The 18,348-nt window shown below is 38.0% G+C and overlaps 3 protein-coding genes across 4 annotated transcripts in view; 1 reads left to right on the top strand and 2 right to left on the bottom strand.

The window, feature by feature from the left end:
* Positions 1-579: 579 nt before the first annotated feature.
* LOC141815701 (pentatricopeptide repeat-containing protein At1g30610, chloroplastic) lies at positions 580-9,235 on the bottom strand. Of its 2 annotated transcripts, XR_012600575.1 has the most exons (10): positions 7,473-9,235; positions 6,546-6,737; positions 6,273-6,354; positions 5,990-6,181; positions 5,397-5,510; positions 4,248-4,338; positions 3,961-4,118; positions 2,890-3,321; positions 1,384-2,326; positions 580-784 (listed from the first exon to the last, which is right to left on the bottom strand). XR_012600575.1 is itself a non-coding variant. In XM_074703649.1 (9 exons), exons 1-9 carry the CDS (start codon positions 9,134-9,136, stop codon positions 1,946-1,948), a joined length of 3,306 nt encoding a protein of 1,101 aa, XP_074559750.1. In that variant the 5' UTR covers positions 9,137-9,235; the 3' UTR covers positions 1,241-1,945. The 2 variants fall into 2 exon arrangements, 1 of the variants encoding a protein (XP_074559750.1); XM_074703649.1 differs by lacking the exon at positions 580-784 and having other exon boundaries at positions 1,241-2,326.
* An 803-nt stretch (positions 9,236-10,038) lies between these two features.
* Positions 10,039-12,916, bottom strand: LOC141814289 (tubulin beta-7 chain-like). Its single transcript, XM_074702226.1, has 3 exons — positions 12,420-12,916; positions 11,032-11,301; positions 10,039-10,899 (listed from the first exon to the last, which is right to left on the bottom strand). Exons 1-3 carry the CDS (start codon positions 12,811-12,813, stop codon positions 10,226-10,228), a joined length of 1,338 nt encoding a protein of 445 aa, XP_074558327.1. The 5' UTR covers positions 12,814-12,916; the 3' UTR covers positions 10,039-10,225.
* A 2,003-nt stretch (positions 12,917-14,919) lies between these two features.
* LOC141814445 (uncharacterized) overlaps positions 14,920-18,348 on the top strand; it is a 21,129-nt gene continuing 17,700 nt past the window's right edge. Inside the window, exons 1-8 of the mRNA XM_074702404.1 lie at positions 14,920-15,214; positions 15,784-15,964; positions 16,698-16,769; positions 17,099-17,170; positions 17,254-17,325; positions 17,490-17,561; positions 17,653-17,724; positions 17,796-17,867. Of these exons, the coding sequence (XP_074558505.1) occupies positions 15,118-15,214; positions 15,784-15,964; positions 16,698-16,769; positions 17,099-17,170; positions 17,254-17,325; positions 17,490-17,561; positions 17,653-17,724; positions 17,796-17,867 (710 nt within the window). The 5' untranslated portion in view covers positions 14,920-15,117. The remainder of the gene's footprint in view (positions 15,215-15,783; positions 15,965-16,697; positions 16,770-17,098; positions 17,171-17,253; positions 17,326-17,489; positions 17,562-17,652; positions 17,725-17,795; positions 17,868-18,348) is intronic.

The raw sequence follows: 18,348 nt of genomic DNA, 5'->3' as shown, positions 1-18,348 counted from the left end.
GAATTGATTTTTTTTTTAAAAATATTATTTTTAATGATTTTAGATATAAATTATAGCATTTCATCATTGTATAAAATGTGTAACTTCTAAATATGCATAATATATACTTCAAATTCATCACGAATTGTAAAGAAAGATTATTTATTTTCAAAATCAATTGGATAAAACTTTTATATATATATAATTTATACTGATTAATTATTATCCATCAAATAAATTTATAAAGAAAAATAACTCTATTATCACACTCCAACATTACTAATTGTTCAAACATCAAATACATCAAACGTCACATACATATACTATATAAATTTTAAATTCTAATTATTAAAAAAAAATAATTTACTTCTTATCATCACACTATGTCTTAAGGGACATCATAAGATAAAACTTAAACACTTAAATTATCAATCAAGTGAAATGTGAACATCTAATATTTTTTTTTAATTAAAAATTTATTTAGAATTTATAATTTAGGATTGAATTCATTTAGACTAAAGGAAGTAAATAAAAATTAACACTAAATGTTTATGGAATATGTAGGATCTATCAATCAATATATAAAATGTATGCATCATAGTAATATTTTATTTTAATTAAAAATAGGACAAATATCTTTATGCATCTGCATTAAATATGTTTAATAGGTGTAGGTAGCCATGTTGAGTAACTAGTCTTTCATGTGACATACTAGTTGCCTCAAATCACCAGCTTTGCTGGTCAGTATCCTCCACATCAGAGCCCAATCATTAAGCTTCTACCAACTTTTGAATTATTTTTGTGCCTGCCAAAAGTAAGCATTACAATAGTCATTTTATGACTTTCATTTTAATTTGGCCCATGCTCCTTTTCCTTTTAATTAAAAAAAAAAAGGAGAAAAGAAAAAGAGAGACTTGGCTCCAGTTATTTAAGTTTGTGTGTGTTTTTTAACTTCATGGCAACCACATAGCACGCTCACATGCCCCTACAAAAGAAGGCGACAGGCTACTAGAATTTAGAAATGCATGAATGCATCCACAGTTAGCAAGGGTTAGGTATGGTGTGGTGTCCACTAAACACCTTTTTTTTTTTTTTTTGTTTGTTTTCTGGCTGTACATGAGAATATGAGATATCACTAAAAATAAATAGAATAGTTGTGTTCTTGTGGTTTTAAGACTAGAAGCAAGAAGGTAACTTAAATAGTTTGCATGCAGAAGTAAACAATTGTTCTAAATTATAGCATGGATCTAAGGCCTAAGTTGTAGAGTTCAGTGAAGTGTTTCCTGTGCAGTAAGATAAAGAATATAAAGGAGCAGTAAATTTTGGGGTACGACAATCTGTAAATTTGGATCAAGTTGTTGAAAGAATATAAATATTGTAAAGCTCATCATGATCTTGACTCACCTACAAAGTTGGACCATGTGACTTCTTGGACCACCCTGAGATGTTGGCTTGTTGCGGGTTTTCTTAGACTTGCTCATGAAAGACAGAGGCATTATTAGGGTGGCATTAGAGGTAGCTGAGTGATTAAAGAGCACAAGAATCTCAACCAATTTAAGGTTCCTATACAGAAATGATGCTCAAAAAAGAAGTCCAGGCTGCTCCATTCATATTTAGTGTTGTCAGCTAGATGAATTCGTGTCCTTGCACTTTTGCAAAAGATCTCAGTTGATAGAATTTAACTCCTGTAAACTTCTGAAGCATCACGAAGTGATTGTTGAGTAAATGGTCGGTGCAACAGTTCTTACAAAGAAAGACTGAAAGAACATGCTAAAATAGGGGTTGCTTTAATCATATCTTGATGCCGTTTGTGCCACTTGCATTTGCTGAGCAAATGCTTACATTTCATCAATGTCCTTCTCTGCTTCTCTACTGGTTGAAAAACTATAATTCTCCTCACAGCTTCATGAGCTTTCAGGATAATTTCTCAAGCTTGGAACAGCATTGGAAGGAAAGATTGCTCTAGTTATGAATTGCTTGCCACTTCCAGATGATTTGGTGATCTTGGAACATCATTTACTTGGGAAACAAACTGTTTGCAAGCTTTTCTCAGATTCTCTTTTACTAGGGATAGCTCCATGTTTTGAGCTGTGAGGGCATCCAATTCATCAACCAGCCTTAAAATAGTGTCGCTCTTAAAGCGATGTGCATTGCTGTTGAGTATATTCAACCATGACCTCTCAGAAAAGGCACGGATGTCAATCTCCTGAAGAATGTCCAAGCAGGAAAAGGCAGCCGGGTGGTCTGCTTCCACTAGTTTCATGCAAAACCTTTCCTTGATAATAGGTATTGGCGGCACCCTTTCAAAGCGAACCAAATGCTTCCATGTTGACTCGAGCACCAGGATCTGAATTCAAAGGGAAAATATATTTAAGCAAGAAAAAAGAAAAGAAAAAGTAAGCTTCAGTAGTTGTATAAGAAAGATCAGCTAACAATACAGCCATAGTATCTCCTAGTATGTCTCAAGCTCTTGATTTAGATAATAAAGTAGATTTCCATTTTTCCACTATAGGGTCCAAAACCTAAACTTAGATTGAAAGACAAAGAGAAATAAGTATTTGGAAAAGGTAAGATAGGAAAGCCAGCTGCTAATGCTAAATTTAGGCTTCGTGTAGCTTCATCTGACTCCCTAGAAATAATCAAAGTTGCCTTGGCGCTTGAAAAAGTAGAACTAGCACTGTTAACTTGTAAAACAAAAGACATATTCAAATGCAAGCCTTATCTTGCTATCATATGCATCATCGGGAGATGAAGATTATTCGACCTAGATATGAAGATGGAAGTTCTAAAGTTTGAATGAAATACTTGCATATGAAACAATAACTGAGACTACTAGAGAACTCAACATTGAAATAGGACAGTATTTTCCATTACTTAAGAGAATGATGAGTTTATTGCATTGGAAATTACCTTCCCAGCCCTGAACGCATCAAGCACCATGCGCATATGTCTTTTTGTGTTGAAGTGAAACCCTTGGTTTAGCATTTGTCTATAAACATTCTCAAAATCATCCCACTTCTGTCTTTGAGCATAAGCCTCAATCATGGTATTGAATGTATAGTTATCAGGAACAACCCTTTGACTCAAGCCATTGCTATCAACATTTTGGTAGCCACCAGTCAATATTTTCTGAAACAGATCTTTTGCTTCTTCAAACATCCCATGACCTAAGTATGACTTCAACATTATGTTACAAGTTACAATATTTGGCAAACAAAATTTATGCATTTGGTTAAAGACAAATGCTCCATTCTCAATGCTTCCAGAGTCTATACAGGTTTGAATCAATCCAGTATATGTTACAACCAAAGGTTTCTTTGCAACCTTGCATATTTTCTTTATCTGCAAAAGAGATATAAATGGTCAAATGATTTAATCAATATTGCAACCTCGCATATCTTATTTAACAGCAATAAAGATAGAAATGGTTAAAAGTGTTTGGCAACAATTGAGCAAGTAGGTGTAGGAATCAATTACATGGCCACAAACCATCTTTTCGACCAATAACATATTCACTCAGTTATCAGGAATATTTTTTGAGAAAATAGTTGGATATTATTCTACGAGTAAACTAGGTGTAGCCCCTAGGAACAATCCCAAAATCTCCAGTATAGTTCCTAATTCAAGAGATCTGCCAATTTAGTTAAGAAAATCAAGTAACAAGACTTTTTTTTTTTAATTTCCATGCAAAATATAAGGGATTATTTATTTATTTTTTAGATCCTTAAATCTATCTCATGAGAACAATAAAGAGCCTTCCACTAACATTTTCAGTTCTAGGGAGGATGGGCATCCAAAATATCTCCAACTCCAAAGGGCACCATGGAATTTATAGACAAGTTGGAATTTGAGATTTATGGACAACTCAAAAAACCTTGACGGCTTCCAACTGTTATGTGTAACTAAAGTTATGAAGGGAGAAATGCACCGCTAGAAGAAAAAGTTGGAATATCATCACAAAAACTGGTCAAAGATAAAAACCTGGAGTAAAGCTTCTTGGCACCTCCCTGAGCTGCAGAGACAGCGTGCTATATCATAATAAAGACTGGCCGTGCCTACAATTCCACGCTTTTCCATGTCTTGCACTGCTGCTACAGCTTCGTCAATTTTGCCTTCTCTCCATAGAGCATTTACAAGAACTGCAGCCAACATAAGGGTGATACATAACCAAATCTTGGGATTGATAGAATGTATAAACATGTGAAAAAATGGCAAAACAGCAATCATAGTCAATAGAGACCAACTTTTACCAGCAGAAACTATGTTACCTTTGTAATTCAGAACTCCAGGTACTGATGTTTTCTCAACTTTCCTAAAAAACTCATGCACTAGGCTGTACTTGCCACATGCCAGCATCACCTGTTAATAAAAAGTAAAAAAGCATTGTGCTCCATTAAAGGGTCATAAATAACACAATGGACATCTGAAATGAGTAGAAAGTCAAAATTTATCTTTAGGTATATCGATGATGGGAAATTATCTAAGAATTAGCATCTGATACAATACTATATTTTACTAATAGGTTTTCCTTTTTACCCAGCAGGCAATAGATCACGAACAAAAATGTAAAGCTAATTCGGAGAGGAAAAATTTGGTCGATAACTTGGGTTATTGGCAAGATCCATATATTAACAATATGAAAAGAGCAAGAAATATAAGAAAAATGCAGCAATAACTTGAACAAAATAGGCAGTTACTAGAACTTACAAATAAGACAAAAGAAAACAAAGTAATGAGAGTTCTAAGGTGAGAACTAGATTGCTAAGAAATTCTAAAATTCAGCAAAACAAATTCCTTGGAGAAGATGAATTGAGCTATCTGATATTTAAATCAGAAAACACCCAAACTGTATATGGTGAAATTTACAGACATTCTTTAATAACTTAGTCAAGATAAACATGACATTTGCTAAACTTACTGAGGAGAGAAAGAAGAGAGACTAGATTCTAATAAGTTGACCAAACATGAAAAGTAAATATCCTACAAAAACAAATAAGAATTTACATCACTCAGGAACTCACTAACTGTGGGCATTGTTTAGAATTCACTTCCTAGGTCAAAATAACTAAAACTCAATTTGTGGCCATTTGCAGGTCTTTTCCTACTTAAATTGCTGATAAATTGAATTGTATTTCAGTCTATTAAAAAAAATGAAACAACGAGACTGATAATGTTCCTGCATTTGGTGACAGCAATGAGAACATTCTTAGAGATTAAGGCTGAGCTAAGTTTGCATTACTTGATCTATGACCATGATATTATCTTAGTTCCAACAATTAGTTTAAACATTAAGCCTTGATTTTTTTTTTCAAAAAAAAAAACTTGGAATAACTGTTTTATCATTCACATATGATGATTCCTATAGCACAATTCTATCCCGGGTAAGGATTCCAACAAAATAAGACAGATGCAGAGACCTCCATGACGAGCCCATAGGTTGTGTTTGAAGGCTTTATACCCCGCTGTTTCAGCTGTTGTAGAACCCAGAATGCTCCTTCCCATTGTTTCCGCTTAACACAAGCATTCAAAACCTGCAATTGAGAAAGGCATGGAATTATCAGTTACTGTAACAAGCAACAAGGTGCTTCTAACTTCTTATACTAAACTGCACAAGGAGTTGGAAATCTCTGTCAAAACTCAAGAGAGAGCCCAATGCAATCCAAATGCCAAGACACTTAGGTCGGGAATTCTTTGTACCCTCATTCTTAGAATGTGGAAGTAAAAGGTTGGTGATTTTCTCTCTATCTCACTCTGACTCCTATAACATGTCTCCTTAGGTTCAATTTCATTTTTAAAGACGAGAGCCTGACTCTTATACCATGTTAGGGCTAAAGAGAAAGCTCAATCCAGCATTAATGTCAAAGCACTCAGGTGTGGACCTCTTGATATTCAAACATATTTTAAAAGGCTCCTTTTTAGGATGTGGAGGTTATCCTCTCTGTGTCACTCCCACTCCTTTTTACAGTCTCTAACACTTTCACAATTTATTTTCTAACAGTAGAATACTCACTGCATTGTAGACAACAAGGTCTGGTTCAAGGCGTGGATCCCACTTCTGAAGAGGGCCCAAGTTGAACTTGTTTTCTGGAACAGCTTGCATGCAATCCATGACATCAAATAGTTCCTTCATAAGTCCTGCTTGGCCCAGTGTAACAGCAATACAATGGTAAGCTGCAAGATCAGGGTACGAAGATAACCCTTGCTGCACAGAATTTTAAACATAGTCAACACAGCTGTAATTTCAAAGTTTTCATAACTCTAAAGTGGATAGATCACAAAACTAAGATCATTACACGCATAGCTTGGAATATGTTGAGTGCTTCAATAGGTCTCTTTGCCTTCCCAAGCACATCGAGGACAGATGTGTAAACATATCTGTAGTAAAAGATCGTAAATATATACAAAAAATAAAACAAATTTTCAATTCTAAATCAGCAGAAATGTTGAAAAAAAAACTCTTAGTGTGAGGTTGTTGATGACTTAAATGAGAAGAAAATGTCAGGTAAGGAAGGTGGCCTGCAATCCTCAAAATTTTAAACTTTTTTAGGAACAATTCATATATAGACCTGCTCTTAAGTGACTTAAATCTCTCTCGGGACTGAAACCATTCAACAACTTGTAGTACTCTTCTCCAGTTCCCATGTGTGCCCAATATCTGAACAATCCTCAAGATTGAATGATCTGTGAATTTGATCCTGGCATTGTGAATCATCTTAGAAAACTTCCATTGTGGTATATTTATATCAGCTGCATTTAACCTGTGACAAAATATCATATGGATTAACAATTGACTGTTTAAATCATGAAAGAAAGCAAAAAATTCCAAATACTAAACTAAGACAAATCCAATAATCATAATGTATCGACAAAGAGAGATAAACAAACATACTAAGAAACACAATCCTTAGCGGATATTGTTTAATGAACAAACTGTACATTTGAAAACATAATGCATTTCACTAATTAGCCTAGCCTAGCCTAGCCAAGCCAAGTGAAGCCAAGCCTGGTCAAGCCAAGTCTGCATCAGAACTGCTATATGTCAGCTAGTGTCCCTCAAGTGGGTGGATACTAATGCTGTATTGTCATGGGGAAAAGGTTTTCATTTGGTGACTGGGTCCTTCAAGGAGCCTCATGGACTATTGGAAAGTAATATTCCTATGGAGGTGGTAACAAAGTAGATCTTGTTTGGTTTGCTCTCATTGTTGCAACCAGGAATACAACACCACAATTGTAGTTGATCAATGAGGCCATATTGAGTAGATAGAATTGTACGAGCAAAGAAAGATAAAAGTATGTTCAATGATACAGCAGAGCTGGAGCTCTTGACCGATGTGCAAGATGAAGTTGCACAAGAGAGCAACAGCAAGAGCAAAGCAAAATTAGAATAAATGAAAGCATGTTTATGTCATGGAATAGTGATTGGAACTAGTAAGTAGCAAGCAATAAACATCATCGTGCAACAAAAAAAGGAAAATTGAACATTCATGGCTTACTGCTTTGCTAGATTCTGTATCCTCTCTTCCAATTCCATCCGCAATACCCTTGGCCTATTTCTGACATCAGTGAACACCTCAAAAGTCTTAAATGCAGCTCTGTCCTCAGAATCAAAGCAATCAGCATCTCTAGAAAAGTTGCTGGCGTCCAAATTAGCATCACTGAGCATCTTACTTGTATTCAAAGCATTAGCATGCATGCCATAATTCCAGTTTTGCCTATCATGCCCATCATACTTCTTTGACAAAGAAAATGTGTTCCTCTTCACTATTTGCTCTTTGTCATTATTTTGTTTCCCAACCCAACTATTGAGATGCATATCCTGCCCAACATTTTCATCCTCAAGTTTGAACTCTTCTCTGCTTCTTCTCAATCTGGTCTTCGTCCATCCATGATCCCTTGCCAAATGGAGCTTGTGATTAGTACTCATATTGGAACCAGGGCTTCCATTACTTGTATCACTTGCATAAAATTTCTTAGCATTTTGTTCCTTTTTTATCAACACATGTTCCTCTGACTTTCTCTGTATACTTTCTTCAGTAGAATGTAACCTCTTTACAGAATTATTAATTCCATACCCGTGCACAGTCTTTGCCACCTTACTATGGTTGGGATGATTGTCATTGATATAACTAATCTCGTGATCATCAATGCCTCCATTTAAACCATCATTACTCGACCATGTACTGTTTGATTCAGTTAATTCTCCACTTACAGGCTTTGAGCGTCTAGGACCAGATTCACCCCCTGATGAATGGGAGTGGCAACTATGTTTGGCACTATTTCCCTTGGAAGTTTCAAGTTTATCAACCCCCAGTACCTTCCTATTCTTTTGAGGAGCATCCATCTGTCTATGAAAATGACTCACTTTTCCTTTAACAAGATAGGAGCCATCTGCGTCTTCTCCTGTATCATTTAATTTTTTTTGCGGGTGAAATTTCCTCAGAGCTCTAGAATTACCATTGCCATTGTTGTCTAGATTACTGGTATTGCCGTTTCTCCTTGGGGCTCCTTTCTGCAACAGCCCTTCCTCCAAACCCCGTCGGTCATCACTTTTATTCCTTTTTGATCCTGTAGCATCTTCCAAGTCCTTAGTCCTTCCACGAACGGCAAATCTTTCACTCCTATTCCTTTTTGATCTTGTAACATCTTCCAAGTCCTTAGTCCTTCCACGAACGGCAAATCTTTCACTCCGAGAGCTATTTTCCATCGCATTTGGCCTCTGCATTGAATCATCATTTCTAACCGAACGATGTTGCTGCTTCATTCTGAACGATTTCCCCTTATTCACCGTTCGCTTCTTCGAGCCTTCCTCCTCGCCATCGCCCGTCTGCCTACTCCTATCCGTCCTCACCGATTCCAAAACCTTCACATAATCATCAAACGCGGGCGTAAATGTTAATTCCTTCTCAAGAAATCTACTGGAGACAGACACGCTACCGATATCCTCGATTTCTAAAGCACAAAAAATCCGGCCTTTGGAACTTCCTGCGTCGAGATCCCGTCTTCTCCTCGCCATCCGAAGAACCGAAGCTCCGCCTAAGAAGTGTCTCGGAAGAATCGAAATCCCCTGAAACGAAGAAACATTCGACCAAGCATTCCTAGAAAAACCCCGGCAATCCCCTGAACCGAGGAGGCCAATTGGCCTGCTCGCCAACATCATCTCTTCTGGGATTTTCGGGAACAGCAGAGCGATGAACGAGCTTGGCGAACAATAGAAAGGGGAAAGGATTGGCAAGCAGAGATCATCCGACCTGCGAATTCGGGAGCTTCCTCGATGGCTAAACCCTCGGTGGAGAACTCGGGAAAGGAATGGAGCGGCAACGGCAACGCCTCAGATAATACTCTATTATTTGATGTCGTCTTACTTCACACCGCATCCTGACCGTAGAGTCAGCAACTAGCTCGGTCTCCGCATCAGTCGCATGCCTGCGTCGGGCCGGCCCATGGGCCGAAATTAGTCCTCCAAATTTTGAGCCCAAGGTATTGACTAGTTGAGGGTCGTCTCAAGTTTGAGGCATCAGGTCTCTTCTTCTGTACGATCATCTGTGAAGAGGTAAATCATCTGTGAGGAGATACTGCAGTTGATCACGACGCAGAAGGGTGTTGCCTAGCTTCACCAGAATTCGAACCCTTGTCCTCTTCTGCAACTCTACTGCGTCGTAACCAACTCAGTTATGCTCCGGGGGCATCAGGTGTCTCAATGTTCCTTGCAGTGTTGCACATTTTCCCCTTCGATATCTGTCTCATGATCTATCTTGAACGCTGTTTCTTCTTTTATCCAAAGCTCTCTATTTAACTAAACTCTTAACTTTTTCTTCAGAAGTTGGCACCAGGTTTAGGGCATAACCGAAGGAGCCTCGCAAACCTGTGGTTTCTGCTGAATGGCCGCATGCTAATCTCACAGATCCTAATATGTAGCCACGTGCTTTGCCGTTCCTAAATCTGCATGTGAAAATACAAGTATACAACTATTTGAAAGAATCAATTCATGCACGACAACACGTCTACAATCATATTAAGTATATCGGACCACCGTGATGTGTCGTGTAGGATTCAAGATGATCAAACCGAAAAGTTGAAGATTCAATATCAAAGTGGATTCATGGCTAGAGTCCAGAATCCAGAAGTCTCGAACATCACAATCAATACAATCTCAACAAGCATAGAAGCATATGTCTAACAGTAGAAACCAAATCCTTCGCAAGCCAAGCAAACAAGGCAAACCATTTTTCATAATATAGGGGATAACTCAGCCTTCCACCTCCTCTTCTTCCTCTTCCTCGTACTCTTCATCCTCTGCGGTCGCATCTTGGTACTGCTGGTACTCGGCCACCAGATCATTCATGTTGCTCTCAGCCTCCGTGAACTCCATCTCATCCATACCCTCTCCAGTGTACCAATGCAAGAAAGCTTTCCTCCTGAACATGGCTGTGAATTGTTCACTAACCCTCCTGAACATTTCTTGGATAGAAGTCGAGTTGCCAATGAAAGTAGATGCCATCTTGAGCCCCTTGGGTGGAATATCACACACACTGGACTTCACATTGTTTGGAATCCATTCCACAAAGTAGGATGAGTTCTTGTTCTGCACATTGAGCATTTGCTCATCAACTTCCTTCGTGCTCATCCTCCCACGGAACATGGCTGAAGCGGTCAAGTATCGGCCATGGCGGGGATCAGCAGCACACATCATATTCTTGGCATCCCACATTTGTTGGGTTAATTCAGGAACAGTGAGGGCCCGGTACTGTTGTGAACCCCTTGATGTGAGGGGTGCGAACCCTACCATGAAGAAGTGGAGGCGAGGAAAAGGGATGAGGTTGACTGCAAGCTTCCGAAGGTCAGAATTAAGTTGTCCAGGGAAGCGAAGACAGCAAGTGACACCACTCATTGTAGCAGAGATTAAGTGATTGAGATCGCCAACTGACATTAAAAAAACACACAAATACATTAAATGATAATTGATCTTAACAGAGAGGAAAAAACAGCAGCCCAATATTCAAAATGGAAAATTGATAGACAAGAAACTGAGAACCCCTGTAAAGGAATACTCACAAGTAGGATTTGAAAGCTTCAAGGTGCGGAAACAGATATCATATAGTGCTTCATTGTCAAGTACCATACATTCGTCAGCATTCTCAACAAGTTGATGAACTGACAGTGTAGCATTGTATGGCTCCACAACTGTATCAGACACCTTGGGCGATGGGAACACTGAGAAGGTAAGCATCATTCTATCTGGATATTCCTCCCTAATCTTTGAGATGAGAAGGGTCCCCATGCCTGAACCAGTACCTCCTCCCAAAGAGTGGCACACTTGGAACCCTACAGGATAACGAAAGAAACAGATTAAAGAAAAAAACTAAACATTCTCGCTTTTTTTTTTTGGCAACAGGATAAAGGACAATTGGCATGACCAAGAAAAAAATAAATAAAATAAACAAACAGCATATGTACGCATGTAATGACAACAATAAAGGGATTTTGAAAGAGGCCACTGCACTCCTTTTCTGCATCTGAGATTGGAAAAAGCAAACAAATGATACCATAATAAAGTAAGATGGAGAAATTAGACTTCAAAATCTGACATCCATAGCACACCCCTTTTGTTGGACAGAATATTTACTACATGAATGAGTTATATATATTCAATCTCTTAGCATTGCAGATTGTTTAGAACCAGTGGTTTCTATGAACTTTAGGATTGATTTCATAACTCAAAAGAACCACGTTATACAACATACCATGGCCACAAAACTTTACTAAAGTTGAGAAAGTAGAATAACAAAAAACAAATGCTTGACAATCTAACATACACATGGACTAGGATTACCAACAATTAGCATATATTGATCGAACACAAGTTTTATACAAGTCGCCCAACATGTAAGCTACTATTTAACAATAGCTAATATAACTATAATATCATCGATTACATTAGTCAGATGTACCATGTACCAACGTTAATATCACATAATCAATGACACATTTTGAAGAACAAGAAATTAAAACAGAGGGAGACTGATGGAAAAAATGGTAAACCTCACTGTAAACGGTTCTATTCTACATGGATTAAATATTCTATGAACCAATACCCTTCTCGATAGAGCAATCCTACCAAAAAAAAAAAAGACCATCTTTCAATAAAAACTGAAGAATCAGATCCTTATACTATCCAATAGAAAAGATAAGAACTCATATTTTTACACGCTGTTTTCATATATTTGTGTGAAACTCTAAGCACAGAGCACAGTATTCAGAATATTGTAAAATAAAATGGTTCAAACTAGAGGGGACCAATCTACGCCCAAGACATTTGAAAAATAAAGGAAAACCCACAGATCCATCCACTTTACCCTAAATTTAACAACGATCAGAAAGTACATGAAAATAACACAGATCCACTAAGAACTAAAGCCTATTTTGAACGAGGAAGGTCATACCCTGCAAGCAGTCGCAGTTCTCTGCCTCCTTCCTGACCACATCAAGCACCGAGTCAATGAGCTCAGCACCCTCCGTGTAATGCCCTTTGGCCCAATTGTTACCAGCACCAGACTGGCCGAAGACGAAGTTATCCGGCCTAAAAACCTGGCCAAAGGGCCCAGATCGGACGGAATCCATAGTTCCGGGTTCAAGATCCATGAGCACCGCGCGAGGGACGTAGCGCCCACCGCTGGCCTCATTGTAATAGACATTGATCCTCTCGAGCTGGAGGTCCGAATCGCCGGTGTACTTCCCAGTACCGTCGATGCCGTGCTCGTCGCAGATTACCTCCCAAAACTTGGCCCCGATCTGATTCCCGCACTGGCCGCCCTGGATGTGAAGGATCTCTCTCATCTTCGCTCCTCCGCTTTTCAAAAAATTAGGGTTCTGGATCCCGGCGAAAGCAGGAGACCAATAACTGGAGGCGGAGACAGGGCGAGTAGTGAGCGAAAGCTTCAGATCTGGAACACCATTTTATAGTAGGGTAATTCCGATCTCCTCACCGGAGTAACCTTACCGCTTCCACCTCCTCAATTATCAGACCGAGCGGTCAGTAGAAGGCTGAGTACAGCTAGGACTGGAAATCTGACGGTCAAAAGACGAACTAGTGAAGATCGTACGGGTACTAGAACGATCGTATGGAAAAGTGTATGCGACCTAGAGTTGGGAGAGGTGAGCTGTGGTCACGTGCACTAGGTGCGGTAGGGCGAAGAAAGCGACGTGTGGCTGTCGTCCTCCGCCAGCTGTTTTGATAAGGTCGACTGCATTTGAGAACGAAATGGTCCGGTTCGCGAACCCAATTCAATTTTAATTCAATTTTTTATTTCATATTAAATAATTATATTCGTTTAGTTATTTATTTTATTAAAAAATTAATATTTAACCAAATTTATATAGATAATGTTATGGGTTAGGTGGGGCTCCGCCCAAAAAGTCAAGATCTAGTCTAAATATCTAGCATGTCATACAGAAGGTTTGACTTGGCCTAGTGATTTGACTCGGGGACCTCAACTCGGTGGATGGATTGAGTCAGGACTCAAAAGCCGACTTCTTTGGAAAGCTAGTTCCTGTGCAACAATTTCCCCGAGCTCTAAGTCACTCTGTCCAATTCACTTAACTCGATGCAGATCTAGCTCTACATGAAGAGATAGCTCAGGTCGAAGTCTGACTCTTGACATGATAAGGGGTACCACTTGGGATCGTACAATCGATTTCTCTTCTGAAGTTCAAGTTTACACTCAAGACCAAGCTCTGACCCTTGAGGCTCCACTCGATCAACTTCCTACCCCCTAGCCTATCTCGACTCGAGCTCTTTCTATTGACTAAACTTCATTTCTCCAAGTCCTAATTAACACTCAACCAACTCCGCTTCACTCCCTCAGTTAATTACGTCGCCTCCAGAGGGGTCCAGGTCACTATGTCAAGCTATACTATGTCAAGCTATGATTAAATCTCCCATTAACACGACATGATGACATAATATGATGAATGGTACGACGGCGATGAGACACTTTCCTTATACAGATGAAACATTTTATCTAACCAAATCGCTAAGGATATTCTCCTTAATTAAGATAAGACAGATTTTCTATATTTTCTTTCACCACATTTTATATAACTCCTACTCCTCACATCTATATACGCATCAACCATACTCGTCTTCAAGTAAATTCAGCCTTCTTCTTCCTTCGTCTGTTGATTGACTTGATCATTGAAGTGGTTGAGCCAAGACACCTCTGACCTCTAAATGGTTAGTCAAGATTCTCTTCCTCTGCAAGATCGTGGAGCCGTCCTCTTCTCTTCCCGCACAGTCAACTCCCACGCCAGGTGGCTGGTGATAAGTCCACGGGGTGACGAACAGATAACAATAAACAAAATTAAAGTGGACTATATATAACACAGAATAATCCTAACCTGCATCAGTCCATGTGTGATTGCATGTATTAGTCAAACAAAGAAAAGACTCGAAGGGGAAGAAGACCTAAAAGTTCATCAAGTTTAACTTTTTGAGTAATATTCAATCGAAGTTGAATTACTGCGGAGAAGAATGGGTTTATATTACGCCATCGATGCGCAAGAATGAGGTGAAGTCGACTTTGACACAAGTACAGGATAAGAAGAACCACTAAGATTAAGGTGTCAAGATGAATGTCTGAACATACGAATTTAAACAGGATGATTCAAAAGAAAAAGCCAAACTTATAACTATTAAAAGAAATTCTGACTGAAAAAAAAAATTGACCTTCTTTAACGAGACGTACGAAAGCTTAATTTTATTATTAGCACACTACCTAACTCTGTTAATTGCGTATTGGTAGTTGCTCAGATCAGCAGTCATCTGGATTCCCATGGACAACTTGTATTTTACTTATTAATTAAATGCATAGTTGAAGACTGACCAAGTCAATGCATAGCACACAATTCCATCTAAAGGACGTGAGGGTTGTTCAATCCTGAAGCAAATCCGCTTCCTTTTGGTGGATGAACACTGAATAATGCGCTTGTTTTCTTTCAACAAAATGATTAAATTTGACCCTGCAAGTCTTCCTTTTGGTCCCATGAAGCTTCGGATGCAGCCAGCAGTTTGTTGTTAAGCAGCTTGGTGCTCACCGAACTGCCCGAGGCTTTCTTCTTCACAGCCAACTTGCAAGGTTAAGAATGGCGTTCTTCTTCACCATCCTGCAGTGTTTGCTGCTCTGTGCGTCGCTGGAGAGAGCAGCGGCTCAAACGCAACCTCAGACAGATCCTGCTGAAGGTATATATATATGTGTGTGTGTGTTCTCAGCTTAAGGTAAAATACGATGAGATGAAGATGGAAGAACTACAGAAAAATGACTTTTGTTAAGGAATTGAAGTGTTGAATTAATAGTGGTGAGGAAGTTGGGAGGCTGGAGTTGCATGGTTTTGAATAGATTGAAGGGCCACAATATAATTTTTTCCAATTTTAGGTATGAAGTAGTTTTATCCAAATCCGCCACCAAAACACACTCGTCAGATGTGGAAAAATGGGTTCGAAAGATTCTGGTTTTGATCCTCTTTGCCCTTTTCCTTCACTGGGTTCGAGCAGATCCGTTCGTCTCTGGAATGGATTTCGTTCGAGCTCCTTTCTCAACAGTGTAATCTCTCTATTTCTTGAAGATCTTTACATCATCCTTCACTCGATATTTCATATTCATGTCCTGTGCTATCGTTAGTAAAAAGAGTTGTATATTTTAATGGCATAGAGTGCCGTTGATCTGATAAAGAAGTATTGCTCTTATATGGTAACAAGATGAACATACCTAATTTAGCATGCCTAACTTGAGTTTATTGAACTGCTTGTAGTTGTGGCGTTGAACGCGATTCTAGGGAGATGGGATCTGAAGGCATCGTCAAAATGGAATATTAGTGGTGAACCCTGCACTGGTGCTGCAGTCGATGAAACTAGCATAGATAATGCTGACTTCAACCCAGGAATCAAATGCGACTGCGGTTACAGCAACAACACCTGCCATATCACTAAGCTGTATGATAAAATCATGTGAATTTAGAGCTATTTCTCAGTTTAGAGTTTGTATTACTCCTTTATGGGTTTTTGATTTACCAGTCATGTATTGGTTTTGTCATCTCGTGTCACAAATGCTGAGTTTCCTATCCAAAGAAAGGGAAAAGAAATCACATACAAGTATACAACAATCATGATTGGATTATTAAATCACCAGGTTGTGTTGGTAATTTATGGTTCTTATGGTAAATCTATTTCCTGTTTGAAATATGACTGACATAGTAATGCTTCAGTTTTTGTTGAAGAACTGGAAAATCAATGTGACTGATGACTTTTCTGAGCATTCAACTTGTATGTCTCCATGACTAGTTTTGCTTAATTCTATCTTAATCCCATTTCATTCATATAGAAATAATAAGCATTATACTTATTATGTTTGAATCAGCTTTATATGTACCAGCATTCTCAATCACTAGGGTTGAGTGGCGCATGATTTTCGTTGCGATAGATTTCTTTTTAGCATCACTTAATTGCCATGAGGGGCCCTACTAATGCTGTAGTATAGTTTTAAACCACAATTTTTGGCACCACCACACTTAGTCACATTTTCTCCTCCATAACATGCATGAAAAGTGTTTGAACCATTACTAAACAGGAGCAAGAACCTCATACATGTGTTCCTTTATTTTTTTTTTTTGAGATTTTTTTCCCTTTTCCTGTAAATATGTGTAAATTTTATTCATGTTGCTTTCAGAAAGGTATTTTCCTTGGATGTGACCGGACCTATACCGCCAGAGCTGCAGAATCTACCCTACCTCACTAATCTGTAAGATAGTTTATGCGCTTGATCGCATAATTTAATTTTTCCACCTGTCCTTGAAGATAAATGGTTTCCAACTCTCTACATATTATATATTGTCATTCTATGCCTGAGATTGATCCATTGAATAGTTGTCTTCTGCTGGCTCACACTATCTAAAGTAACCATGATTACTTAGCATGATCAACTCAATAACCAAGCTAGAACTGAAGGTAGCACAAGGAATATGAGTACAAATGTGGAAAGCATGTAAAGAGAAGCATGAATAATTATCCACAGTCTATCATGGCAATACTACGGAAATTGCTTGATTATGGAAAATATATCTATTGCAGAAATTTATGGAGGAACTGCCTCACTGGTCCTCTGCCTGCATTTTTTGGGAATTTTACTGGGATGGAATTCTTGTAAGACTTTTTCACTTAATCAATGGTCTAATTTTATTTTTCATTATCACTGTCATCTAATCAGTTCAAATGACCATCATCAGAACTGTAGGGGTTAATGCCTTGTCAGGGCCAATACCAAAGGAACTTGGGAACCTTCAGAAGTTGATCACTTTGTAAATATAATTTTTAACTTTTCCCTGAGAGATTGTTTTCTTCCTTTTTTCCATTTCTGTCATAAAATTTCTGAAATAAGGGACATGATTAGTAATATAATGATCATTAAATTTGCACCTTCTGTCAAGTTTCTAAAGGAAAAGGCAAAAAAATACTTTTGCAGGGGTTTGGGAAACAATAACTTCACTGGTTCTATTCCTGCAGAATTTGGGAATTTGACCAACCTACAACAATTGTCAGTTTTTCTTGCCTTTTGAATTCCCAATCTCAATTACCTTACTACATAATTGATACATGCTGAACTTCTCTGTTCTACTAATTTATAGGTATGTGGATAGTGCTGGACTTAGCGGTGAGCTACCTACAACTCTGTCCGATCTTAAAATCTTGACGATATTGTAAGTTCAACTAAAGTCTAACTTGGCTATATTATGGTTTAATCCAACATGGAATCTCTTTCTTTCTTCAGGCGGGTTTCAGACAATAGTTTCACAGGAAGAATACCTGATTACATAGGGGGATGGAGCAACTTAACCATCTTGTAAGATTCAGTACTTTCATTCTGGAATCTCAAGCCATGAGTTCCAACTATTTAGAAAAATATACATGCATCAAATCCTGCTATTCAACTTCTATTTAAGGCTATATTTTTTTTCATGATAAGTATTAGTTTCTGAATGGACTTTATAACTAAAGCATGTTTCTTTAGATGATGCCAGCTTTTTGCCGTACTTTAGATTTCAAAGTTGTCAAAATGAATATCAAGATTGGGATCAAATAGTAAAGAACTTAAGTATTATGTTATATTGGATTGATTAGATCATCGGAAGCTATATGAAAATTTTTAAAATATAAGAAAATTGTTTTCTATACAAGATAACTAAATATATTTGAAAACTTATGAAGGATGCATATCATATTTCATTAAATACCATTATTATTAGCAATAATAAATAAAATAAAATTTTAATAAAATTCTACATTAGCACACAATATATTATCGTAACAACAATCATGATGAT

Source organism: Curcuma longa, chromosome 21 (genome assembly GCF_044706935.1).
Source record: "Curcuma longa cultivar G26 ecotype Majalengka, Jawa Barat chromosome 21, ITB_CL_G26_1.1, whole genome shotgun sequence".
NCBI classification, from domain to species: domain Eukaryota; kingdom Viridiplantae; phylum Streptophyta; class Magnoliopsida; order Zingiberales; family Zingiberaceae; genus Curcuma; species Curcuma longa.
Note: the sequence above shows the minus strand (reverse complement) of the source record. Positions and strands in the feature narration are given on the sequence as shown.